The 27,988-nt window shown below is 37.2% G+C and overlaps 2 protein-coding genes across 2 annotated transcripts; both read right to left on the minus strand.

Moving 5' to 3' along the window:
• Positions 1–10,832: 10,832 nt before the first annotated feature.
• Positions 10,833–18,533, minus strand: tat (tyrosine aminotransferase). The gene is made up of 12 exons (XM_079873734.1): positions 18,431–18,533; positions 17,529–17,819; positions 17,162–17,266; positions 16,959–17,026; positions 16,622–16,780; positions 15,725–15,863; positions 15,570–15,622; positions 13,336–13,488; positions 13,127–13,255; positions 12,962–13,045; positions 11,518–11,616; positions 10,833–11,400 (listed from the first exon to the last, which is right to left on the minus strand). The coding sequence occupies exons 2-12, from the start codon at positions 17,782–17,784 to the stop codon at positions 11,260–11,262; spliced, it is 1,386 nt and encodes a 461-aa protein (XP_079729860.1). The 5' UTR covers positions 17,785–17,819; positions 18,431–18,533; the 3' UTR covers positions 10,833–11,259.
• Positions 18,534–22,425: 3,892 nt separating this feature from the next.
• Positions 22,426–27,954, minus strand: LOC307160689 (uncharacterized protein). Its single transcript, XM_079874872.1, has 7 exons — positions 27,496–27,954; positions 26,660–26,883; positions 26,114–26,212; positions 25,850–25,951; positions 25,567–25,680; positions 24,783–24,891; positions 22,426–24,690 (listed from the first exon to the last, which is right to left on the minus strand). The coding sequence occupies exons 1-7, from the start codon at positions 27,641–27,643 to the stop codon at positions 23,627–23,629; spliced, it is 1,860 nt and encodes a 619-aa protein (XP_079730998.1). The 5' UTR covers positions 27,644–27,954; the 3' UTR covers positions 22,426–23,626.
• Positions 27,955–27,988: the final 34 nt, after the last annotated feature.

Below are 27,988 nucleotides of genomic sequence, written 5' to 3' on the forward strand. Positions count from 1 at the left end.
AGAGAGGTATGTATCAACTCGTCTTAGTTAAAGGGACACTATGCAAGTCTGAGTTTTTTCTCTACGAGCTCCCCCTAGTGTCTGGTAGTATAATGCTTTCAAACACTCTGTCGTAAAAACGAACTGTTGTCCCTCCCCCCTTGCCACGAGCAACCCAGCTGATCAGCTGTCAACCTAGCTGAGCAGAGCAACCGGCTATTTCAAAACCAGTTATGTCTACCGAGGCAAGTAAAGCAATACTTTCTTTCCAACTGATGGCGATTTTTTTATTTATTGTGTTGTCATGCATACTAGTATTTTTACCGGGAACGAACGATATGAACGAGGCGAACTACTGCTTTCGTGTTTGTTTGTTTGTTTGTTTTTGGGAGAATGGGCATGAGCATAAAAAAATATATATATATCGGAGGCTAATATTTGTCTAAAGTTATATTAGCAAGGTCTATAAGTTCATCTGGTAGAATGATGGTTTACCTTTGCTTGTCTAAGAAAACAGAACGTTTTTTCTAGCTGTGCAACATTTTGCGCGTCTGATATTGCCTACTATCAGACGCGTTGACTTAGTGACATAAAATAAAAGTGTAAGTTACACAAATAAAACCGACAGAGGAACGGCCAAACAACGACAGAAATCAAACGTGTTTGCTATGACAATGCTAACATCAAAGTTATATCTAGCATACTAGTAAGCCCCTAACAGACAGCGATCATAATAAATACCTTTACAGACAATAGCAAACATCCTGAGGTCGCAATTACTTGAAATTTAAATATTAAACACAGTTTATTCCAAAGATACTTAACTTACAAGTGCAACAGCAGGATCAGCATCCGTTTTGCAGGCTTCTGTTTCTCTCAGTTCTCACCATTCTGAAAAAGCCGGTCCGATATATTTACTCGAGTCTGACTTCTTGCTCGGTCAGTCTCCCGTTTCCTCTTTCGTTGGTCCTCCGACAAAGATTTCCTAGCTTTCTGCTTCTTTTTTACAGGCTCAGCCTCAGCCATAACTCAATCTATCGTTGCCCTTTGCTTATAGCTAGCCCGCCGGTGCTTGAATAGGGGCGTGTACGTGTGCAGTGCCGTCAGAGCCCGTCTACGGAGAGCCTGCCCACTCCCTATTAAGCCCTATTGTACCGAATTTTGGTTGTAGTTCCACCAGAGTTCCACTGGGGGCGATCGACATGAGTGCAGAATGAATGGGAGTCTATGGGGCTAGACGGCTAAATTTGTCTCTTTCATCCGATTGCCGTTGAGAAATCTCAGATCTGATTGTAAATTGTGCAAGTTCAACATGGGTTTTAGATCGAAAGTTGAATGAACGAGTACTTATGTCGTTTTGATTTCTTACAGGTTGAGTTGTTGTTGCCCATAACACGCTAGCATTCTGCTAATGGACGCTGATTGGTCAGTGAAGGACTGATTACGACCAGAGATACCGCTTGATGGCATCGTGGCATCCGAAGCGGGACCAGAAACAAACAAAACAAAAACTCTTCTAGCACGTGTGTTTACCTGTGTCAGCTGTGTTGTCGATGCCTCGAGTGAAAAGAAAGTGCAGAGCGCGAACGCACCAGAGTGAGTGAAGGATTGCCGTTAAGCAGTATCTCTGGTCGTACATGTGTATGACGTCATTGACACTTTAAAAAACTTTTTAAAGCAAATAAGTGACTCTAAAAAATCTAACACCCAGCAATGTGTGATTTATTTACATCTCCTTTCGAATACAACATTCAAATTACTAGACAAAAAATTATATTTTGAGAAAAGTGGATTTTTATTGGTATAGCGCCATAGACCTCCATTCATTCTGCACTCGTCCTGTGAGCGCCCTCATATGGAATCTGAGAGGAACTGCAACCAGTTCAGAAGCCGGAAGTGTACTGAGAGTGAAACTTCTCGCCATATTAGACATTCTCTGGTGCCGTTGTGGTGAAGTATAGAGAGCCTAAGTCCCTCCCCTTCCGGTCGACCACCATGGGACCTTATTTCGGAAAAACATTGTATGGTAGTCAATGGCGAGAGACAACAAATATTTTGATCTCGTTTGAATTGTGCCCTGATTTACACATATGATGTTTGTCAATTTAAAAGATACATTTTAAAGTCAAGAAAGTCGCAGCTTGATATAAAACTGCTGAGGTATAAGACTGTGAAAACACGTAATTACAAAGACTACAAACCCAGAAGGCGCAGACGCGACGTCATACCTTTTCTCTCAATGAATGAAGCTAACTTTACTGAAGCTAACGTCTGACATTTTTTCTATAGTCTTACATTATAATGGTAATGTTACGCCGTCATGCCTGAGTGTTTTGAGCCAGAATACATACATACGAGCAACGGATCTTGTGACGCACATAGTGCGAGACGAGAGATGTAGTTCATTGAGCGATTTTCACATAAAACTAAACGTTACTCTTCTGTTTTATGACAAACTGCGACTTTCTTTACTTTCTTTACTTTCATAATTACCTTTTAAATTGGCAAACATCATATGTGTAGTTCAGGGCACAGTTCAGACGGAATAAAAAGATAAGTTATCTCTCGCCATTGACTTCCATACATATTTTTTCCGAAATAAGGTCCCATGAGCCGGAAGCGGAGGGGCGGGACTTAGGCTCTATAGTATACGGTAACCCTGAGGACCCAAGCAATCCGATTGGTTCAAAGCACGTTTTATGGGTAATCGCTTTAGTGCCTGGTTATAAATCATACAAAATAATTTTATTATAGAAGACGTTTGTACTACGTTTTAGCGAGTCATTAATGTATTTAATGTATTTTAAATGATACGTTTCATATACTAGTATTTAACCGAAGCTATAGATTGTGAAATTAAAACATTTCTCGTTGTTCGTGTGTTTTTTAGTTAGCTTAGATAATAGCATAGCATACAGCTAACGTTATCCGATGATCGTGCTATGAGCTTAAACTGCACTGATACTGCCTTACCGTATTCACAGCCATTCGTAATGCAATTATAATTATGTGATTATTTTTTATCCTCAATAATCAGCGCAATATGTTACAAGTACACTTTTATTTATTAAAAGAGCCATAAAATAATATTTATTTGTGTATATTACTATTTTTACTATTACATTTAAATAAATTACAGAATGCTAGCTATGTTTTGTGGGCATAAATATTAATTGGTTGTCTAGCCTTGACTAAAGAACACTATAATATAATTATGGAATCACAATCTTAATGTAATTAATCAAACCCCTTAATTCATATAATAATCTTTATTTTAAAGAAATAACATGTTAAAGTATGTTTTGTGACAAAGTTATTTGTTATTAAGCAATAGGGCATAATATGCTTTTTTTATTACAAGCATGTAATTTGTGTACTAATGCATATGATTTATGTCATAATAATTCTTAATACAGAACATCATACAACACAATAACATTTAATGTAATAAAATTAGAGAATCAAAACTTATATAAAAATTGTATTAAATTACACAATACAATACATAATGAATTCTGAAACTGAATTATGAGATGTAATATATTACATTTTTATTAACACAAAACTACAAGCAAAATGCACATCGTTTTAGGACATTTATAGAGCTTTTTAAAAATACACAACAATACAAAGCAGCTTTAAACAAACATACTCTAGTATGTCTTTACTTTCCTAAACACTTTTGTGATAGTCCTCTGGCTATACATTGTGAAGATTTAAAAACAATTAATGTTGAGTTAGCTGTGTTAAAATATTTAATGAACTGTAAGGTTAAAGTTTTTTGAGAGCTAATGAGACAAATAGATGCAGTGTATTTTGCTGTATGAAAAGTCAAATCTTTAGTTTGAAGTAAATTCATGTTGTCAAGGCAAGTCACCTTTATTTATATAGCGCTTTTTACAATACAGACTGTATCAAAGCAGCTTCACATTGATAAAATGAAAATAATACAACAAAGTTTGTTTCTAGAAGAAAATTGCATCATTGTCCACCCTAATTAAGCAGATCAATAATATTGTTGAATATTAAATGTCCCCAACTAAGCAAGCCAAAGCCAAGGCAACAGTGGCAAGGAACCAAAACTCCATCAGTGACAGAATGGAGAAAAAAGCCTTGGGAGAACCCAGGCTCAGTCGGGGGCCAGTTCTCCTCTGGCCAACGAGCGAACAGTGTATGATTATGATCCAGGCAGCATTACAGATCAGAAGTCAGATTGGTCGTGTCGACGAGGCCGGCACTTCAGGGATGCGTCATGGTTGGGTCCACGTGCAGGTCCACCATCTAGTCTGGATACGGCCGGAGTCCACATCACTTCAGAAACGGAGAGACTGGTTGACAATTCAGGACTGCGTTGTCGTCGCGTCCAGGCGTAGGTCCTTCATCTGATCTGGATACGGCCTGGATCCGACGGACTGCGGTAAACCTCGGTATAAGCAGAGAGACTAATATTAACGTAGACGCCATTCTTCTTATGATGGAACGAGAACATCAGGATTTATGGGAAGTGTTCCCGGTTCCGGCTGGCCTAATCTATGCAGCCTAATATGGAATTATATAAGTCTATAATGTATTATGTGAATGCTAGGTCAAAGAGATGTGTTTTTAGTCTAGCTTTGAACTGACTGAGTGTGTCTGCTTCCCGGACAATGTTAGGAAGACTGTTCCAGAGTTTTGGTGCTAAATATGAGAAGGATCTTCCGCCAGCAGTCGATTTTAATATTCTAGGTATTATCAACTGGCCGGAAATTTTGAGATCGCAATAGACGTGAAGGACTATAATGCGTTAAGAGCTCGCTCAAGTACTGCGGAGCTAAACCATTTAGTGCTTTGTAAGTAATCAGCAATATTTTAAAATTTGTGCAGTGCAGTGTTGACAGAACCGGGCTAATATGGTCATACTTCCTGGTTCTGGTAAGAACTCGAGCTGCTGCGTTTTGGACCAGCTGTAGTTTGAAGGAACTCTGCAAAAACACACAAACAACACGTCACATGCAACTGAACACTTGCAGTCTTTAGTGCTGTGGAACACCACTCACTGTTTTTGCTTTGATATGCAAGCCCAAAGGTGCAACGCAGCCGACGGTTAGCCCGTTGAACCAAAGGCATTTGCAAATGAGAAATGTTCCAGAGATATCGCTGCCACCAAAAGTCAGTCCACTTTCGCATCCCCAAAAATAGCGGCTGAAATTTTTCACCTTTGCTCTAGAGCCCTGTGCTTTTGGTATGTCACTCGGGGCGGGCCCTGGGGTCACCGTGCCGAATTTGGGGCCCCTGGGACCTTTCTATAAAACTCCAACTCACCAATTAATGTTAGAGGCTGAAAATGCTAGTTTTAGGGTTAGGGTTAGGGAATATTTTTGCCTTTGCTCTGTAGACCTGCGCTTTTGGTATGTCGATCGGGGCAGGCCCAGGGGTCACCGTGCCAAATTTGGGGCCCCTGGGACTTTTGTATAAAACTCCCACCTACCCATTAAATGAATGCGTTTGCCACAGTGGTTTCATGGACACCACTTAGAAAGGGCCGATCGACTAGGGGGCGCCATTTTTCATCTCGCCACGGCCCCCTGGAGCGGGCGGAAAAGTTTGGTGTTTAAAAGTTTCATTCTCGTTAATTAAACCACCCCTACTGTACTAAGCACACTCGACTGAACACATCACACTCATTTTCAAGTCATTTTAGTGCTTGATTTTCATTAAAATGCAGTGTCCATGAAACAATTATTTTGCATCCTCTGATTGGATCTGGGACATTTATGTGTTTTTGCTCTCCCGTCATGTGTGATATCAATTCTCGTTAATTAAACCACCCCCACTGTACTAAGCACACTGTCCACTGTCTGCGAAACCACTATTTTGCAGTGTAACAAATGCTTAGTGGAATCTCCATATCTCAGCTCTGGAAGGCTCTAGAGCCTCCAATCTTGCACTCCTGTCTGTGCCTCAGCACCCTCTATCCGAATCCAGAGGTTCAAGAAGATCAGATAAACTTTATTTTTCGACCCAAAAAAAACGACAGGGGTTAGCCTTATAGTTTTTTTGGTTCGAAAAATAAAGTTTCTCGGATCTTCTTGAAACTTTGGATTCGGATAGAGGGTGCTGAGGCGCAGACAGGAGTGCAAGATTGGAGACTCTAGAGCCTTCCAGAGCTGAGATATGGAGATCCCTTTTTAAATATGTACAAATAACTTTTTAACATTTGCTTTTCTGGTAGCAGGGCTGACACAATGAGCGTGTCTTTGTCTTTCAGATATTACATAAACTCAAAGAAAAGAAGAGAACACTTGTCTTCTACCATCAACTTCATGAAAGGCAGATGATGCAAGCATAAGTAGAAAAATCATACCGAGGGACATGCCATTTGCAACATTTCTGCAAGATGCTTTGCACAAAAAATGTGATTAAAATCCTATAAAAACAAAAGAAACAGAAAACAATTTATTCTTATATTATTAGACATATTACGGAAACTAAATTATAAAATATTTTATTTGTTTTATGGTTTATTAAGATTTACAGAGTTTTTTTTTGACTAAGGGACACAAAATGGCACGTTTACGTATTGACCCAACTGTGATAGGACTCATTAGATATTGCTTGATGCTGCAATATTTTTTTTACCTACAAGAGTCTCCTAGGATAGAAGGAATGGGTGGATATTCCGGAGCAACTTGCAATTTCTGACTGACCATTTGCCATCTTGGTTTGGAGGGGGAAAAAAAATCAAAACACAACGGCTTGCCACTTGGTTGAAATATATAGGATGATGTACCAGGATGGGTCCACTGAAGAGGATGATGTGCAACTATGTCAGCTGCTATCATTACGCTAGTAATTCATTAAGTTAATTATAAAGTGTTGCTATGTTGTGAGAAGGTATTCCTTTGCAGAGATCCCAACCCTAACTAAGCATTTAACAAACAGAAAAAAGTGACATCTCATTACCAGATGTTCTCCAGTCCTAAAAGTAAAACAAAAACACAAACAATCTATATTTAAAAGATCTTTTAGAAAGTCATGGTCTCTTTTGAGCCTTTGTCAGTGATGCTTGATTTCTTTCAAGACAACATACTCTGAAATACTTCCCATGATCCCATACATAAAAAAAAAAATACATGCTGTGTTGGTGATATCATATTATATATATATTAAAATATTCGTACATAGGCTATATAAAATAAAATGACACAACCCTGTCTCTTTTTGTTAAATTTCAGTTTTATTGATCAATAATAGCAATTATGAAAGTATAAGTAGCCATACAAGTCAAGAAATAAAGTAATTAAACGATTCAGTCAAATATAAGTCAGCAGGCACAACGTTAAAGATAAATAGCCTAAACAATTCAACGTTATATAAAGTTATAAAACTAAACTTTGCCCCCAGCCAAAACGAAAATGATAGATTAATGAGATCAAAGATCGTCCGTTAGACATAGCCTACACAAGACGAATTATACCACTCCACTAGACTCAGCGAGTAACGTCTGCTGCACTTGCCGAGATAAGGCTTTTTCAGGCGGGATACGTGAGCGCTGAGCGCCCGGTGATCCCTTGGATCTCCCGTCTCCGAAAACGTCAGATCAAAATTTGAAATAGGCGCTGTCTGTATAAACAAACAACATATTTGAGATTAAAACAACTACTTTCTCGACTGAAAAACTCTTAAAAATACATTTCGTGACACAATAACAGTAGTATTTTTAAATTTTGCGGTCTTTCTCCTGCTATTGACGCAACTTGAGATTGTAAATACTAGCTATACACAATTTACATATACAATATATAATTTAATAATTATAATTTATATAATTTAATTTTACCTTGCATATAGCAGCGGGATTTAGCATTCTACATAAAGCTACCACATAATAACACTTAAACAGCTCACGTTAGCTACAAGTTATCGCGAGAACAGATTTAGATCAGGCATACTACTGGCATACTAATTGGGTCCTCAGGGTTACCGTATACTATACGGTTACTGAATACTTCACCACACCGTCAAGCAATTCGTTACATCGCGAGACCTGATATCACGCGATACTTCCTGACACCGACCCGCGTCCCAAAGTTGCAAGTGAGTTTTTTCCGCTCTCGGGCACCAGGGGGCTGCGAAACCACCACCATTCAACCCGAAATAAGTAATATAACCATTCCACTGACTCCGAAGCTGTTCAGTTAAGGTTAAAAAGTTACCTAGAGCACCTTTAAGGGAATAACATAGTTTAATATGAAAAAACGGTGAAGTATCCCTTTAAACTTTGAGGCCTCACATAATGGGACACAACAATGTTCAGCCGAACAACTGTCTTCCCTCCGTTAAACTTTCTGGAAGCCATCACTACAATGCTTAATAATACTAGCCTATATATATAATACTTAAATTATAAATCGCTGTCAAATTAATTTTATTAAAGTTTTGCCGCTAGTACACCTCGCTATAAAACGCGCTATGCGGAAGTAATGCTGGCTGAGATTCTACCAGAAATACGGCAGCAGCGTTCGTGCATAGGGCGTATTTATTTAGAAGTTGCTGCTCCAGCTACTTTTGCTATGTCCAGACTGTCCGTCCAAAATCCGATTGAAAACTGATCAGATGAAAAATCACATGAAATCTGTTTCTAGCTACATTCACATGTGGTTCGAAATCATATTCAAATCTCTTTTGGAAAACCGTTTAAGTCTGACTGCTATGATCGGATTTTGCGTAGTTATGTGACTTTCTCACACCACGTAAAATGTAAACGTCACACGTAATAGGAAACAAGCTGCAGAAACAAGGTTGTGTTGTTGCAAAGTGCCAGACGAGCAGAAAATTACAATATAACGAACAAACGAAGACATATTTTGAAACCAGGGGAGACGACAGCACGGAATTTAGCCGCGCATACCAGCGCCCTCTGCCGCTATATTGTCATGTTGCAAATAATGGTGAGATCAAGTCCTCCTGGGAAGTTCGTACGAGGTGGGAAGTCGTGTTTACGACGGTGCGTACAACGTTGGCGTAAGATGGCGTTGTACTTTCTCTTAATTAATTACACAAAAATACAGCAAGGCTCAACCTCTAGTTCTAGTAAATGAAGAACAAAGAAATGCGCATCAGGTGTGCTTTGCTTTTTTATGTTTTTAACTAATAATAATATAATAATAACTTTATTCTTATATAGCGCTTAAAGCAGCTTCTCAAGGCGCTTTACATACTAGAACAAGCAAATTTAAAATACAACACTACAATAAAATATAATACAACAATATACAAAAAATTAAATAAAAAATCAAGTAAAAGCTAACCTAAAAAAATGCGTTTTTAAAAGAGATTTGAAATTACTTAGAGACTGTGCATCTCTGATATTTGGAGGAAGAGCATTCCAAAGCCTAGGAGCATAGGATGAGAAAGCCCTGTCCCCCACAGTACGCAATCGAGTCTGTGGGACTGCCAATAGACCAGCTTGTGAAGAGCGTAAATGACGCTTGGGTGTGTATAAAGTTAAAAGCGCAGACAGATATTGAGGTGCCAAACCATGCAGTGCCTTATATGTGAGCATAAGGATTTTAAAATCAACTCGGAACCTGACCGGGAGCCAGTGCAAAGACTTTAAAATCGGTGTAATATGCTCGTTTCTCCTGATTCCAGTCAAAATCCTAGCAGCAGAATTTTGTACACTAACTAATTTATGAAGCCACTGCAAATTTATCATTACATTCTTATATTATAATTCCATCATATTCTGTGCAGACAAATAGCTTTGCGCCGTAAATAGAAAAGCCTGATAATATCACTGCTAAAAAACATGAAGTATTGTGGTATCCCACCATGGCATCCCACCATGGCGTTCATGTGCATTCAACTCATAAATACGATCTTTACAAGATGACTTGAACGCACCATAATACAACGTCTGTATTCCATCCAAACCCCTCTATTTTGCGGTTGTTGTTGGCTTATACTTATACCTACCAACGCAACATCATTGCCATAGAAAACAATTCCAGATATTCAGGAAAATGAAAGAGCGCCATGGGACACACAATTCGGATCTGGATAATTTTAGATCTCCAATAAGATACACATAGGCGCATGGAGCACGTTAAATCTCGAACCTCCGGAGAATCACAAGGTAAAAAAAAAAAAAATGAACAGAGGAGAGTCTGCTGACAAAGAGAATGCGATAGAGCTCATAATAAAACAAGAATAAACATTGGCTTGGCTTTTTGGAGATCCCGAGAACTGGGATTGAAAATGTTATAAATGTGACGTGGAGATGGAATTTTTGTTACTTAACAGGTGAGTAAGGTATTTTAATGAATTGATAAATTGCAATGTAGCTTTATAACATAGTTCACTGTAAAGGTTTTAGCCTATCTATTGTGAAGGGTCTTTTCGGTTTATGTAGCACTGTGCTGGAATTGTGCCAAGGAAGTGCCATATCTAATGGGTATAGCTACAGTCAGTAATGTCTTCAGCTAGTCAGCTTAAGATCTAAACTGGTCATATCTCTTAAGCCTGGTTGTGAATGTTTTATGAGCAGTAGGATAACCATATTCATCCACACAGTTACGCAGAGCCGAAGCACAACCAAACAATGTTGTTCTTATGCAAAATGCATCCAGTTTTGTTTTTAACTGCTAGATGGAAGAAAGTTCCATCAACATAAAGGAACAGTGTACCTTTAATAATAATAATAGATTTGCACCAATAAGACATTAAAAATGTTTCTCCTTAAAGAACTCGTGAGATACAATTTTATTTAAATAATTTTTGAGGTGTAACAATTGAAAACAAAAATCTAAAGAACATTAGATGTCATATGAGTGCCATATGTCATTTTGAGTGGTTGAGCATGCAAATTAAACATATGCAAAACAAATGTTCTATTCCTGAAACATCACATATAGGATAAATACAGTACTTCACATCATGCAAGTTACACACAAAATTACTTTATGGTTTGGTCACAAGCCTTCCCAAACCACAATGTCTTTTACGGTGTAAGAAAAGAGACTACAATATTTTATAACGAAGGAAAAATATTTATACAATAACCCCCAAACCACCTATCCTCCCACCCCTTCCCTATGTAATACTAGCACATATAAAAAAATATAAATATGTTGCTTGCATAGAACTTTGGGTTTCCTGAAAAGAAAAATATTCAATTGTCACATGTAATGCACATAACTGTGTCCTCTCTTTTAACAATTCCATTCATTTTGCACCTTTGGACACCACTTTTCTTTTGACCTTTCTTATCCTCTTTTGACCTTTCATTCTTTGTCTCTTTCACTGGTCTAGTTCGTGACTGTCTAGGCTCCGAGGTAGGTAATGACGTGAGCAGAATTCTCTGATCCGAATGCATGCCTCAATCATCATGTCCTCCGGGACTGTCACTACAATTCGGAAGAAGTTTGGATATTCAAATGCCTGCAGCGAGAAACAACATGGGTGTCAGAATTGAAATATAAAAAGGGTGGAACCAAGCTTTGGTCAGACAATAAAGTGAATGAAGAAATAAGGTAAAAAAGGAGATGAATAATTCACCGTAGCGGGCAAACAGAACACAGATTGCTCAGTGACCAGCCGTTCAGTGAACTCCACATCATTCTGGAATTCTGGGAACTGTTCAATCTCGATCCCCACCTGAGAATGAGCCAGCATAAAATACATTTAACCTTTGCTAACTTGCAACTTTGCACTCTTTGCAAACATGCTCACTTCTTAATATGGACGTCCTGGTGAGCAAATGTGCCAAGTATCTATCAGGCCATTTAAAGGGATAGTTAACCCGAAAATGAAAATTCTGACATTATTTACTCAAATTTATGTTGTTTCAAAAAGCACCATTGAAGTATACATAAAAATAGCAGAAAATGTATTATTATTTTGAGTCTGATCTTTTCATTGAATCTGTCAATCCAGTTCACAAAACCTAAATGAAAAACCTGTTCACCTTGCTGACCGGTCAATAAGTTCAACTCACTGACGTGATTCGGGCACAAAGTTTACAGTCGGCATGAAACAAAAATTCACCCAGTTTTATTTTTTAAATGCGTGCTATTGATCTTATTGTTAATGATTTATCCATGCATACGTTTTCTTTGTTGTTCTTGCGTTCAGATATGCCTCCATTCAATCAACAACTGATGCAACCCATCCAGTGTGTCAGTATAATATCAGTTTACATTTCCAAACATTCTTTTTGCCATTAAATGTAATAATCCAGTGAGATTTGTGTATGCACAAGGAGTCTGACAACAGCCGGTATGATCTGATCTCACCATCATCGAGTCCATATGTGATTACATGAAGAAACAGAAAAAACTGAGACAAACTAAATCCAGAAGAACTGCGGGAACGTCTTCGAGATGCTTGAAGAAACCTTCCTGCAAAGCTACAGTACTGTGAAAAGTACTGGCACTTGTGTTAAAATGCTGTAAAGTGAGAATGCTTTCAAAAATAAAAATCACAAATTGAATTTATTTTTGATTTAACTTCTATTAACTAATTCAAATCAATATATGGTGTAACGACCCTTTTCGTTTAAAACGGCTTTTGTCGAGGTACACTTGCGCATAGTTTTTCAGGTAGCTTTGCAGGAAGGTTTCTTCAAGCGTCTCGGAGACGTTCCCGCAGTTCTTCTGGATTTAGTCTGTCTCAGTTTCTTCTGTTTCTTCATGTAATCACAGACTCGATGATGGTTGGTGAGATCAGATCATACCGGCTGTTGTCAGACTCCTTGTGCATACACAAATCTCACTGGATTATTACAATTAATGGCAAAAAGAATGTTTGGAAATGTAAACTGATAGTTGCTACTGACACACTACAGCAAAAGATATAAATAACTGACTTAAAACAAGTTAACATGCCTAAGACTTTTGCACAGTACTGTATATCTCGCTACTTCTGTTCCATCATGACTTCAACAGATCTCTGGAGAGAGGTTAATTCACTTAAATTTCAGTACCACTTTAATTACACTCACCATAATGTACATGGCTCCTGATGGCATCACTGGATTCAACCCGGGAACAGTTGACAACTCTGAGAAACATATCTCAGAGTTTGACTGAAGAGAATCATAAAAAGTGTGTTATTGTAAGAGTCAGATGCCGAACTGCTTTTCTCTCTGAAGCTCTACTCCTCTTACCTTGAGGAAACTGATGGCGCTTTGGTAGAACTCTGGTGGCGTGTTATTCAAAATGCTTTCTAATGCTCCCTGAACCACAGTACAGGGTCCTAAAATGCGTTGGCTTAGTTTCACAAGACCCTCTCGAATCTAAAGTGAATATAAGCATTATTGTTTTTTTGTATTTTTTGTATTTCATTCTCTGATACAGGTGAGAGACTAATACTTACTCCGGTTCCAAATATATTGTTACGATCATGAATGAGGATCCAGCCCATCCTCCAGCCAGGCACCAACCAGCGCTTGGCCAGACCTCCACAGGATAGGATGGGCACGTCACTGCTGAGAGGTGCCAAAGACTGAAAATCACAGCCAGAGAAAACCTGCAGAATGACAGCCAACTCATTACAACATTGTAAATAGCAATATTGTTCTTAAAACATATTTATAATATAATAAAATAAAGAATTATCCTTATAATTTGCAAGACACAGTAGATGATATTCAAAACTTTGGGGTCAGTCAGATTTTTTTTGTTTTTGAATGAGTCTCTTATGCTCACCAAGGCTACAATTATTTTATCAGAAATACTGCAAAAACTGTAATATTGTGAAACTGTGTCAGTACTCCAGTCTTTAGTGTCACATGATCCTTCAGAAATCATTCTAATATGCTGATTTGGTGCAAAAAAACATTTGTTATTATTATCAATATTGAACAGCTACTTAATATTTTTGTAGAAAACCATGATGCATTTTTTAGGATTCTTTGATGAACAGAAAGTTAAACATTTATGCTCACCAAGGCTGCATTTATTTGATTAAAAAAAAAAAAGTTTTCTGTTTTAATATATTTTAAAATGTAATTTATTCCAGTGATGCAAAGCTGAATATTCAATGTCATATGATCCTTCAGAAATCATTCTAATATGCTGCTCAAGAAACGTTTATAAAAGACTTTTAAAGACATTAAAAATCTTACCGATCCCAAACTTTTGAATGGCAGTGTATATATATGTATATATATGAAGAGTTCAGATGCAAAAGCCTCTAAGTGCCATCTGAAATTTTCTTCTACAATGATCATTTTTATCAAGCTCGTATTTTTAAGTTTGGTTATTTCACTTAAATGACAATAGGTAATTTTCATTGCCATAAGTGAAATTACTGAACTTAAATATACGCGCTGGATAAAAATTATCATTGTAGAAGAAAATTTCAGATGGCACTTAGAGGCTTTTGCATCTGAACTCTTCATATATATATACCTGCTACCTGCACCTGCTTTCACATTATATTTCTTTGTGCAGTAGACAATTGTGAAGCTAACATACTATTACTGTTAGTTGATTTCTAGAAACTTCTGCATGCTGTTACCATGCAGAACATGGATGTTTAGAGAGGGTTTTGAGAAAGTTACAAGGGTAGTGAGAGGGAGAGAATTCCTTTCTTGTAGCAGTTTTGCGGTCGTCCACCTGGCTCTAATTACGATTATGGCTTTATGTCTGGGAGATGGATCCGCCCCATCTCCCATTGGCTAAGATACTGTAATTTGCGGTGTTGGCCCTATTTCAGAAGCTCAAATGTATAAGTATGTTTTGTTGCTGTTGGTTTTTAACAGGGTCCAGACATCGAGGCCACAAGGGGTGCACAGTACTGTACCAGATGGAACTCAAAAACACATCTAGACAGTCAACGTGCAACCTACAATGAAACAAGCGGCCCCTTCTTCTGCCGCCTCTAATGTCATCTTCACACATGCTCACATGCTCTAATCACAAACACATGCGTTGAAAAATGCATAGTCATTGAGGTGATGACTCCGATACTAAGTTAAAAAGGCACCATTCTCCACATTCTCTATAGGCTACGACTGTCCAGAGTTGTGGACCTGTTGCCCCCAGCTCTACCTTCACTGTCCTTCATGACCTAAAGCTCAAAATGTGGTCAGGCTTCCATTCACCACACACACAACTCTAATCCTTCCAGTGCTGATGTGGTTTCCACTGCTGGTTGAGGCTGAGCTGAGCCAGGAAAATGCACGCCACCCAACAAGAGGATGTTTACTACAGTTGCAGTACACTAAAAAGATTCCAAAAAGGGTTTTCATAGTAATGCTATAGAAGAACCCTTTTTGATTCCCGATTTTGTTTTTAGTGTGAAGAACATCGTAATAATCTGAAGAAAACAAAGTAGCTTTTGTGCAGCATAAAGTTTATGTGCATATTAAAGGTTCTTAATGGAGTGTACTAAAAGTTGAAAAGTGTCTTGCAAGTAAGCCAGACTCGGACAAGTCATTTAACAGGGGTCATAGGTGAGCTTAGAATGTGAACTCCATAAAAGACCACTGTGAGAAGACCTGAGGTCTGTACCTCATCAAAGATGCTTGAAAGAGCTTGTAAAATAAGTTCTAAGAAAGAAAATGCATCATCATGCAGGCGTTTCCGTATTCATTGTGAGCTCACCATGTCTCCATAGATCTCATCAGCAAGGATAGGGATGCAGTTTCTTGACGCCACTAGGTCACACAAAATAATAGCCGATTAATATCATGGAATCTTTCTTTTTGAGATACACATTGTTCATATATTATTTGATTAGAGTAAATCAGTGCATTCACCGGAAAGTATCTTATGCAGGTGATCTTTGGAGAACACTGAGCCACACGGATTGGATGGGTTGTTGACGATCATGCAGGCTGTTTTATCATCAATCAGGCTCTCCAAGTGCTGAAGATCAATCTTCCAGGACTTCTCCGGCTAAAGGATCAAAAGATCAACTGACGTTAGAAAGAAATTCATCTTAGGCGTGACACAGTCATCGCTATTGACGAGAGGTATTGTAGAAACTTGATAAAAGGGATTATGTAAGCACTAAAGAATACTAAAACTATTCAATTCAACAGAAATGCTTTTAAATATTAAATATTATTCCTCCCTGAATTGTGATAGGATCGCATATAATCATTTATCTATAATGTATACATTAAAGCCTACAGAACAACAGTGGTATTATTGAGTGTGTTATTTGCATGTGCGTGTGTGTGACGTATATGGTTGTTTTCAATGATCGGTCCCAGATGTGCACCATATAGCAATGACACAGCATTTTCCCCCATCCACTCCACAAACCGTCCAATAGCATTGTACGCCCCCTGCCACCCCCTCTCGTGTACACTCGCTGCAAAAAAATGCTTTTCCAGTCCAAATATCTAAAACTTCTTAAATCAAGATGCATTTACTAGACAAGGAAAAAGCCAAGTTTATATCTTTTGCAATTTTTCTTATCTATTACATCTTGATTAAATCATTTTGAGATATTTGGACAGGAAACAAGACAAAAATACTAAGTAGGAATAGCATTTTTTTGCTGTGAGCTGAAAGTGCATATTTTTTCCCTAATGTTGCGATGACAGAAATGTCCTTCTAAAAGAGTCAGTTACTTTTTTACAATTTGTTTCATGTTTTCAGATTACATGTGCATCTGATGATGGACTTTGTCTGTGTGATTTACTCACCAGAAGATTGTAGTGCTTCACTTGGATGCCCATAGACACTGCCAGTGTCTTATAGAGGGAGAATCCAGGACGTGGAATTAAGATATTGTCCCCTGGGTTACACAACACGCTGATGGCCAACTCTATAGCCTGGCTACATCCACTGGCTAAGATCACATCCTACAGATTTATATACATATTAAAAAATCATGAATTTTTACTCATCATCGATTTACAAAAGCATTATATGAAAACTATGTAAACATCCTGTAGTTATGGAATATATACTTTGGAATAAAATGGACTGATAAACTAAATAAATCGAAATGATAAAATAATCATGATGGATGTGACGCACTTTGCCTTCCAGCGGAGCTTCTGGACAGCTGTAGAAGTTTGCAACAGCGTCTCTGCTCTTTTGGTAACCTGTCAATGTTATTCAAAATGCGGAAATTATTTTTGATGAAGCGCAAAGCATAATACACTTTTTATCAGAAAGGAATATTTTGCTGTATACAAAATTCAGCAATTAACTTCTCCACACACAAGCGTAAATCTTACCAACTGAAGGAGCATAGCCATTGAATTTGTGTGAGTCAATGGCCTCCTTCATTGCCTGCAAAACAGTGTCATCTGTTGGCAAGTTCCCAAACACAGTAGGGTCACCTGGAGGAAGTCCGAAGCATACATTTACATTGCATTTTTCCGCAAAATGAGTCACAAGTTAAACGAGACAAGAAAACAAACAAACATTAAGCATGTCATGAAATCCAAAACATTGTAAAATAATACGAGTATAGGCTAAATAAAATGGCAAACTAAGAGCACCTTACAAACAATTAGCTGTTTTTCTATAACTAGCATCATCCATTTTTTAAACACTGGATCACACTATTATGGATGCATTTGTTGTTGACTCATAACTTACCAATAGACAGAGCAATCATGGGTTTCTCGGGGTTGGGAGTGAGTTTCATCCCGTCCACTATGGCTCGGATGGGGTTGAGTGTTTTCTTGGACATCTCTGAGGGTCTGACGTTCCATCTCGGCCGGTTGCTCTTCAGTTTGGCTGGGTTAACAGTCACTTGAGTCCGCACGCTCAAATGATGCACACCGTTCCCGTTCATTCCATTGCCGTGGATGCCATCGTTCAGGGCTCCGTTCATTTTTACCACAAAAGACATTTTCTTGGTCTATTCACTTTTGAGAAAGATGACGTCTAAAGAATGAAAAATATGACATTGAAAGAGTAGCCTAAAATATGTTAACGAATACTTACGCATAAATATTGTTTACGTTTTATAGGCTAGCCTATATGGGGTTCGGACTGACGACAAAAACAAAATGTTGTATTTTATTTAATTATTATTATTTTACTTAATTTATTTACTTACATAAGTGTGAATTTTAACAAATAGTTTTTCAGCAGCCACAAAAACAGAGTTCGGTTAAAAAAAAATTGCGGCGAAATTTACTGACAGAAACTACAGAAATCAGACAAACACCATGAAAAATGCTAATATGACAAAATAGCCTAATATTATAAATAATCTGATTAATATATGACTGCAGAATTGTATTAGCCTCTTGTCTAATATTCACCACTGGTGTGACACAAATCTAAAATATCAAAAAGCAATAGACTTATTGAAACATCTATTGTTTAAAATAATTATGCAAAAAAAAAAAAAGAAAAAGAAAAAAGCAATAGCCTAATAATTTTGTATGTATTTTAAACACTATTATAATTATAATAAAAACGAATAGGTCTATAAATGGTAGTTTTAAAATCAATATAGGCCTACATAACTTAAAATGTAACATAAATACCTTATTAAGCAGCTTTTTATTTAAAAAAAAATCACGCTCCAATGGCTGGGATTGAGATAAATAGGTAAATATGTGCATAGATTGACATAAACCGAATTTATACAGAACCCCCAAAATGGGTGTTGAACCTTATCCATATTTTCATTGGTGGAGACTGAGGGCAGTCCAAAACTCCCCCGTTACATCATAAGTCTAAAATTCTGTAGTTTTCCTCCTCTTTCTATAAGCTGCGGTGATGCACATGATCTATGCACGCGATCTGATGCGTAAACACGCGAGTTTTTTTCTTTCAGGTGTATATTACTGCCTAACTTAATTAAAAAAATATATAAATATATATTTTATTTGTCGCACCTGTTTCCAGGGTGCATTTATATCAATTACAAATGTGAGAAACAAAAAACAGTTTAGGTTTAACACTAGTATTTTTCAGAATCTCGATAATGCTCTCATATCATCAAGAATCATTGGAAGAGTATTCTCTACAGCTGTAATGAGGATGAAAGGAGCTGGTTGCCACATTTGTCTTACATAAGTAAGTCAAGCCCACATTTTTAGGGGGGCTGGAGTGGTTTTATTAGTGCCAACGCTGCAACTATAAGACCATTCTGCTATTATGCAGCTAAAATTATCATGTGCAAAGCCTTTTGCCAGCAATCCAATATGGAAAAATCAAACTTCTCTGTGAAGTATCTCCCACCATCATGCAAATGATCAAATAAATATTTAGCACATTGGTGTTATGTCTTGTTTTCTATTAATGTGGCGTCTAGTTAAAAGATAAAACAACTTGTTTGGAATCTTTTCAACAAACTGGTTTTGTATGCTCGATCAATCAAACCCAGTCATTCAAAACCAGGGTTGGGGAGTAACGGAATACATGTAAGGGCGTTATGTAATCAGGATACAAAAATCCAATAAATAATCCGTTACGTCAAAAAACGTTGTAATCAGATTATAGTTACATTTTGAAAAAAGGGGGAATACTTTCAGGCTTCATTTGAAACTAAATAAATAAGTATTTTGTACGGTGGCCGAGAGAGCCAGTGTTGCTAGATTGGAAATGTCCAAGTATCGTACGTACCATTATCGTACATTATTGGATTTTTTTCCATTATTGATCGTACATCGTACAGAGATCAAAATTATCGTACAAATACGATAATTATCGTACATCTGGCAACACTGGAGAGAGCTCAACGCGCTGCAACTGAAGAAAACACATGCAAATAGAAAAACACCTGCAAATTAAGAAAACATCTTCATCAGTTTCACAACACATGTGTGCTCCAAATACTCACAACACAACCAAATACAGAAACGCGCTGCAAAAGTTCGCAACACAAACAAATACAGAAACGCGCTGCAAACAAGCGTGCCGCACAAGCCCTGAAAAGTGAAGCCAAAACGTCTCGATCGCCCCCCGGTGACTGGTCCTAGTATAGGTCATAAGCCCCGCCTCGCCTTGTTATTCACTATTCAATGGGACGCGAGACCAACTAAACAATTAATTTATTTTTTTGCAAAACATACAGAGATGACACGTTTATGACATACAACTTTGTATACAATATACAAAATGTATTTACAATATGTTCAATGTCATAAGAATACTAAAAAGAACAATGAGCTGAAGACTAAAATAAATAAATAAATCAAAAAAGAGAGAAAAAGAACATGAGGGAAATACATTAATCTATACATCAGTTACATTGTACACATTTTGTCATGTTATGTTAAAATAAGTTTCATAAGAAATGTTAGAATGCAGCTAGGGTCCAAATATGAGACGGCAAGTTTTAAAGTTGAGACACTCACACACAGATATAACGCATATTTTAAAAACTTTGTTGTATAAAATGTATATTTATTTGCAACAGTTATGTTAACAGCAATAATACTATATTTCTGGTAAGAACAGCTATTCAGCTGATGGACACGCGCTGCGTTGTCATGGGAACATCCCAGGTGAAAATAATGAGGAAATTACGTTGTCTTTCGTTGCTCCCTTCATCAACATAATGGCACACAAGTGCCCCGCTCCCTCCAAAGTGCCCAATTCAAGGGCTCTGCCGTCTGCCCTTTTAAGAGAGTAGGGCATAGGTAAAGCCAGCCATATTAGACATTCTCTGGTAAAGCTCACTAGCAAGAAGCACGTCCCAGCCGTCCGTCCATCACTTATTGGGTTCCCTGGAAACATTTCCGTTGTGTTCTGTCCTATTTGCAGCGCGTTTTTTGTATTTGTTTGTGTTGTGAACTTTTGCAGCGCGTTTCTGTATTTGTTTGTGTTGTGAACTTTTGCAGCGCGTTTCTGTATTTGGTTGTGTTGTGAGTATTTGGAGCACACATGTGTTGTGAAACTGATGAAGATGTTTTCTTAATTTGCAGGTGTTTTTCTATTTGCATGTGTTTTCTTCAGTTGCAGCGCGTTGAGCTCTCTCGGCCACCGTACACGTGTGCCACGCGCTGGTGCATGCGCAAATAACAGCTGTCTACAATCTCCTCAGACGCAGATTGAATCACTGCTGCTAGTAGAAACGACGCTGCCTGCGGGTAAAATCGCTTTTAATTCATGGAAATTCCGCGGCTATTTTGTAGAAATTAGGAGAGTAGCTTTTTTAGTACCCAAAATGTCCTTTCTTAATCTTTTCTCACGTAACGGGATGTTCGCTGTCTAGGTAACGTAGGGGAACTCCCACTGCCAACGCCCCAAGTTCAGTCAGGCAAATTAAGATAGATCACGGCTTTAGTCAACATGTAGGCCTATTTTAAAATAAACTATTTTACACAACTAAAAGTGTTTTTATTTTTTAGTTAAAAATTAGTTAAAAATAAAACAAAATAATCTTTAATACCATACATTAGCCACTAGATGTCTGTATAGCCCTTTACATAAATATATATATTCAGGCCTGTGTGTATATTTTGCAAATATTGTACACTGGACCAAATTCTTAATAAATAAATTTTTTTTTTTTTTTTTTTTAATAATATTTCTTCTTGCTTGACTTTATTTATATACGTGACCTTGAAGTAATCCAAAAGTAATCAGTTACATTACTTTCATATTATAGTACTTGGATTACGTTACTGAATACTTTTTTTTAGGAAGTAATTTGTAACTGTAACGGAATACATTTTTAAAGTAACCCTCCCAAGCCTGTTCAAAACACAGTTCATTTGGAAAGCTCCAATCTCAATTCACTGTAACTATGGAAAAGAGCGACAATCACATTTTCTTTTTGTGTTTCACATAAAGTAAACAAAGTCAAAAGGGTTTGGAACATGAGGTAAATAATGACAACATTTTCATTTTGGGTGAACTATCTCTTTAATAAAATGTCATATGTTTAGAAATTAAATAAGAAAAAGCTGTCACTTGGATGATTCTCTTAACCCTTTCAAGCTTAAACAATAATTTCACAGGTATTAGCTGCTTTTTTATCTACCTCAAATGGTAAATTAGACCGCACGTCTGACTGCGCTATCTGATGCAATGACATGAAAAGTAGTTTTACACTGCAATAACCTTGAACTTTAAACACACAACTCTCTTTCATGTTTTTTTTTTTTACTTGGTATGACAACCTATTTAAAAAAAAACAACACGTACACATACAACACTGAATTAGTGAGTCTAACCTTAAAACACTTATCTGCCCTCATGAGCTATCTAAACTGAAAGTACGGTCAACATGACATTCTAGGTAAGTACTGCAAAAAAAAACGCTCTTTTTTTTTTTACATAGTATTTTTTTCTTGATTCCAGTCCAAATATTAAAAAAATTTACTAGCTAAGTAAAATGTCACAAGGTAATATCTTGTTTAAAACAAGCAAAATTATCTGCCAATGGGCTAAAAAAAAAAATCTTAATCCAAACTGATTTCTTATCCCATTTGCAGAGATATATATATATATATATATATATATATATATATATATATATATATATATATATATATATATTTTTTTTTTTTTTTTTTTTTTTTTTTTTAAGAAAACAAGACATAATATCTTGTAATTTTACTTGTATTGTAAATGCATCTTGATTTAAGAATTTTTTGATATTTGGACTGGAAACAAGACAAAAAAACTAGATAAGAAAAGCATTTTTTTGCAGTGAATTAAGGGTGTGCTCAACTCGCATCATAATCCAAAATGTCTGTCCTTATACAACTCTTCCAAGTCAATCAAAGAACCATGTCAACATCTATCCACTATCTAAACACCTTCCAGAGACCCAGTGATAACCCTGACCCACCAAATGCGTCACTAAACCAACAGCACATTGGAAACCATGTGGTTTTAGATGTTCTCACTTCATAGGACCTTCAGGGCAAACGACTAATCACAAAAAAAAAAAACATACAGGAGTCAACAGGATATAAATATTTTGGCATTGACCATCAATAGCTTTAGGAAAAACACTTTGACCTTCATGACGTAAACCAACGTAACCTGCTAAAATCAATGTTTGAGTACCTATGCATCTGAAAAACATGTTATCCCTGGCACCTACGTTTTAGTTAGGCATGAAATTAGGGTCATCAGAGTCTGCTGAGTCTGAATCTTCTGAGTATGAAGCAGAATCAAGTATTTATTTACATCAAATAAGACATATTGACATTCCGCATCTTTTTCTCCTTCTAAGATGTCATAGGTTCTGTATGAAATTGTGGCTCTGGTTCACTCTATAGCTCAGTCTATTAAGGCACACTTGAGTTTGAAGCCACTTGGACTGCGTGAGGAAGCTTTGACTCTCTTAATATTTTTTTTTTAGAATGTGTTCACTGGTTCTTCTTAGTTCGGTGAAGACAACAGCAGGTAAAATCTGTCCTGCATTGATTCTTGTGTGATGAGGAGGACTTTTGGTGGGGACTGAAGGTGAAGGAGCAACTGATTTCTTTGAGGACACTGGATAAAAACTGACCTGCTGCATGCAAGACGTCGAAATGTTCGTAGAGGATGAGCTCATACAGCGAGTACTCATGAGGTAAACCGATTAGGTAAAAAAAAAAAAAGGTTAAAAAAATGCATATTTCTCCAACCCTAGTTCAAGTTTTTTCAAACATTCAAACACAATCTGCTAAAAATAGATTTGAGAACCTTCTAAAACAGATTTAAATACCTATGCATCTGCGAAACATGATGAAGACCACGTGAACGCTAGCACTTTTTCTTTGGTGTCCTCTGTTTTAGTCTCCTTTAGGCTTGTAATCAGGGTCATCAGAGTCTGTTGAGTCTGAATCTTCGGAGTATGAATCAGAATACAGTGTATTTACATCAAATATCACGTATTGATCATGTTCAGCCGCTTGTTCTCCTTCTAAACTGTATGAATTTGTGGCTCTGGCGCACTCTACCTCGCTTAGTCTATTAAGGCACACTTGAGGTTGAAGCCACTTGGACTGCATGAGGAAGCTTTGACTCTCTAAGGACAGTTTTAGATTGTGTTCACTGGTTCTGCTTGGTTCGGTGAAGACAACAGTAGCTAACATCTGTCCTGCATTGATTCTTGGGGTGCCAAGTTGCTTTGAAGCTGTGGACTGAGGTGATGATGAGGACTGTTGGTGGACTGAAGGTGAAGGAACAAATGGTTTCTTTGACACTGGTGTAAGACTGACCTGCTGCATGTAAGACATTGAAATGTTCGTAGAGGATGAATCAGGGTTTGAGGACAACGAGTGCTGGTTTGAAGATGCTTGAGGTTCTGGTGTGTGTGGGAAAAGAGGTGGAGTGCTTTGGGTTGACGTGGGAGTGCATTCTGCCTGTACAGCTTCTCCATCGAGCTCTTCAGAACATTCCTGAAGGATGCTCCTCATTTTTTTGCCATGTCTGGTGCACATCTGCTCTGGAAAACCAGCCTCACCTTCCTTCTGTTCTGGTTCAGATTGAGGTTTCGCCTGTCTGTGCCTCCCAATCAGGTCCTTCTTCACCAGAAGAGATTGGCTTAAGTCAATCTGAGGTATTTCCGAACCTGACAACTGTGTGGACGTAACAATTTCTCCATCACTACAAATTTCCTCCTGAGGTAAAATGATTTCTGTGTTTCTATTCTGCCACAAGTCTTGGGAACTAAAGAGCTCTTTTGTGCTGGTTTGTGAGAACCGTTCCTCCTTTGAGCTGATCTGAGATGGCCTCAAAATTACATGAAGGGTATCATGGGAAGGTTTAACAACTTCATCAGCCCTTGGTTCCTCACAAGTGTTTGAAAGTGATGGTGTGATACTGTCATCAAGGCTCAGATTTGTTGTTACAGCTGCAATATAGAGAAAATGGCAATGAAAATTAAAAAACCTCAAACTTTCAAAGCTGATATGACAATTTCCAAGCTAAAACCATATTTCTCACCACCATATAGGAGCCTCTTTAGAACTGTGGCTAGAGATGCACTATCCCTTGAAAGTAATTTTTTCAGGATCTTCTCTCCCCTCCCATACGGATGGGACTGCTTCAATACCTGGACACATTCAAATGCAAATATGGACAGATTAGATACAATAATAATGTATTTAAAGAAAGGCAATAAACAGATTATTGGGCTGATATACTAGTGTAAAATGTATATTTTAAGTGTGTTCAATTATTTTTCTTAGTCTTTCCTTCCTGTGATAACCACTTAGGCAGCCCAAAGAGAAACCACAAGAGTTTACATTGAAGTGAATGCCAGATACAGTTTATTGTGTATTCAAAATACCAATAATATTAAGATATTAAGAAAAAAAATGCATGATGTGGGAATTTTAACTATAAAAAAAGCCTGAAATGCATTGGTACTCTTATTTTGAAATATCTATGCTTTACTACTTCCAGCAGCTGATTCCAAAGTTTAAAGTCTGTCTGAAGTCAGTTTTTACATTCCCAAAGTTAAGAAACCTTTTTGTAATACAATTTAAGAGTTTTAAGACACTTTATGCCTTATTTATCAAACTAATTTCAAGACTTTTCAAAGACCCACAGGAACCCTGACTTGATATTTAGCTAATATATTTACAAATGTAAGTGGTTGGAATTTTTTTCACCTGTCTTTTCTATTTTTAGAAAAATAATAGCACAAAAAATAGCAATGCCCGTCTTAAAACCAACTCAATAGTAGAAGCAGCGGCTTTAGACACAAATGTACATAAACACTAACCTGTTCAATATTCGTAGGTTGTGGTAGGACTTTATCCAGCTCTCTCAAATAGTGTGAGAGTCTCTCCTCCAGTTTCTGTGCGTAACGTTCACCGTATTGCTCCTCCATTAAATCCTGCAAAGTTGAATGGTCACATTTGATTTAAAGATCTGAAATTGATAGAAACTAGCGCTGATATACTATATCAGTATAAAAAACATTATGAAATACTTTGAATGGCACATTACATGCCATTCAAAGTATTTCATAACGTTTTTTAAGACAGCAGGCCATTTTTACTAACCCGAATATAAGTCTCGCGCATGTCCCTGTCTCTTGCCAGACAATGAGCAAAGGACTTGAAATCCTTCTGGTTTTTCTGCATCAGATCCATGTTACTGCGGCTCTAGAAGCATCATTTAAGAAAAAGTAAAGGAACGTGTTAAAAAGCCCAGTAGTCCTAAAAACTATTTTAAATATTGAAGACATTTTTTTTTTTACATTACACTTCACAATTTGGCTTTTTCTGTATTTGTGGTGGCCCCTGGTGGAGGAACATTATACTTACACATTTGTGATACTCGGGAAGGCTGTTAGGGAAAAAGTTCTCGATCTTGTCAGAGATTTTAGCAGTACTCTGGTCATTCCACAACATCCACATGACAACCTAAAACAAAACAAAAAAGCTTGTGAATTGTAATACAGCTATGCAAAGGCAAACAACTTCATATTTATACAATTTGAAAACTACATATACATGACAGAAAGGTAAAGGCACAGTTCACCCAAAAATATGCTTACCCCATATCTGTGTGAGTTTCCTTCTTCTGTTGAACTAAAAAGAAGATATTATAAAGAATGCTGGTAGCCAGACAGTTGACAGTAGCTACTGACTTCCATAGTAGGAAAAAAAAATACTATGGAAGTCAATGGTGCACGTCAACTGTCTGGTTACCAACATTCTTCATAATATCTTCTTTTGTGTTCAACAGAAGAAAGAAACTCATACAGGTTTGGAACAACATAAGGGTGAGTAAATAATCACTTTTGGGTGAACTACCCCTTTAATTCTGATGGGTCAATTTATATTTGTTATCAAAGAAAAAAGTCTCACCAGAGTCTGCAGACCAAACATGATCTTCATGTGTTTGATGGGAGTCACTAGTCGTGGCACAAGTGTGTATGTAACATCTAAAAACTCAGTGACTCTCTCAAAGTGCTTGATGTCTCGGGCTTGAACGATCCTCCAGACCTCTGCCGCCACCACACGGATTCTGCACGGCTCTTCAAGGGTCAGAAGATGCCAGTCACCTTCTAGCCATAATGGAGGACCTAGAACTGAAAAAAAAGTAAAAGTTGATTAGATCTCCCATTCATAGGCCTGTCTCGATTATTGATGAATCGTCTGATCGTGATTATTCGACCTAATCGCAATTATTTGAGATAACCTCAATAATTGTCTAGTTTAAATTTCAATCACATTCTGACATCCAAATCAAAGAGATTTAAGCGCTTCAAGAAATGCCATAAAAACTGACAATATCTCCTTTTCCAATGAAAGAATAAAATAATAAAAAAGAACTGTTATATAGTCCACAAAGATATTTAAACCAAATGAAGTTTTTAGGGTCTAATCAGACTGCGTTATATATATTAGGCCTCTTATAAATGATTCATTATTTAAATATTATAATATTCATTCATTCATTCATTCATTTTAAACTTGATTCAGTTAGATCTATTATTTTTGTAGCACTTGCACCAACTGTGCAATCAATTTATGATGAAAAATAAAGTAACAACTTCAAGTAACACAGTAACTGTGTAATTACACTGTAAAGACATTGATTCAATAGATTATACACTTATCAGTATCATAATATGATATAAATGACAGGTTTTTAACATGCAGATTTGTTTGGGTAGTAAAAAAGACATTGTTAGAAACACCTTCTAAGACCTCCATCATCTGTTTAGTCCATGCATATTCAATGATCCATAGTGGTAAAGCAGGAATAAGGATAGAGCAGGCTTTCTCCAACCACAGGTTTTCACTCATTCCAGCAAAAGCAGCAGTTTCAGTCTCCAGCACTGTCATGATGTCCAAGCATCAGCTGTTTCCATTGCAGAGCATCTGTTGTGAGCTGCTGCATGCAGGAAACATCCAATCATTGACTCTGTGGAGATGATGATGAGCTCCATTTAAAAGTCAAATTTTGTTAGACATGTCCGGGCACGTTTAGGAAGTAGATGGCGGAACAGTTTACTTATACTTATATAACATCAAAGTATATCACGGAATAATTCAATGCTGATCAGCAATACAGGTCAGTCATTATCTCAGTGCAATTCTTTGTGTGAAAACAGAAATTGTTGACTGTGTGTGATGTTTTAAAAAACGAACCGATCAAGAAACCTTTCAAAATAAGAGGACATCCCGTCA

Source organism: Squalius cephalus (assembly GCF_949319135.1).
Source record: "Squalius cephalus genome assembly, chromosome: 6".
Taxonomy (NCBI): Eukaryota; Metazoa; Chordata; class Actinopteri; order Cypriniformes; family Leuciscidae; genus Squalius; species Squalius cephalus.

Coding starts and splice junctions, on each gene's coding strand:
- LOC307160689 (XM_079874872.1), bottom strand. CDS start 27,643: ATGACAGTGCTGGAGACTGAAACTGCTGCTTTTGCTGGAATGAGTGAA. Junction 26,884..27,495: donor GATGATGGAGGTCTTAGAAG/GTGTTTCTAACA, acceptor CTTTTTTTTCAG/TTCTAGGTCCTCCATTATGG. Junction 24,691..24,782: donor AAAGAGGCTCCTATATGGTG/GTGAGAAATATG, acceptor TCTATATTGCAG/CTGTAACAACAAATCTGAGC.
- tat (XM_079873734.1), bottom strand. CDS start 17,784: ATGTCTTTTGTGGTAAAAATGAACGGAGCCCTGAACGATGGCATCCAC. Junction 15,623..15,724: donor CCTGCATAAGATACTTTCCG/GTGAATGCACTG, acceptor TGTGTGACCTAG/TGGCGTCAAGAAACTGCATC. Junction 13,489..15,569: donor ATGAGATCTATGGAGACATG/GTGAGCTCACAA, acceptor GTCATTCTGCAG/GTTTTCTCTGGCTGTGATTT.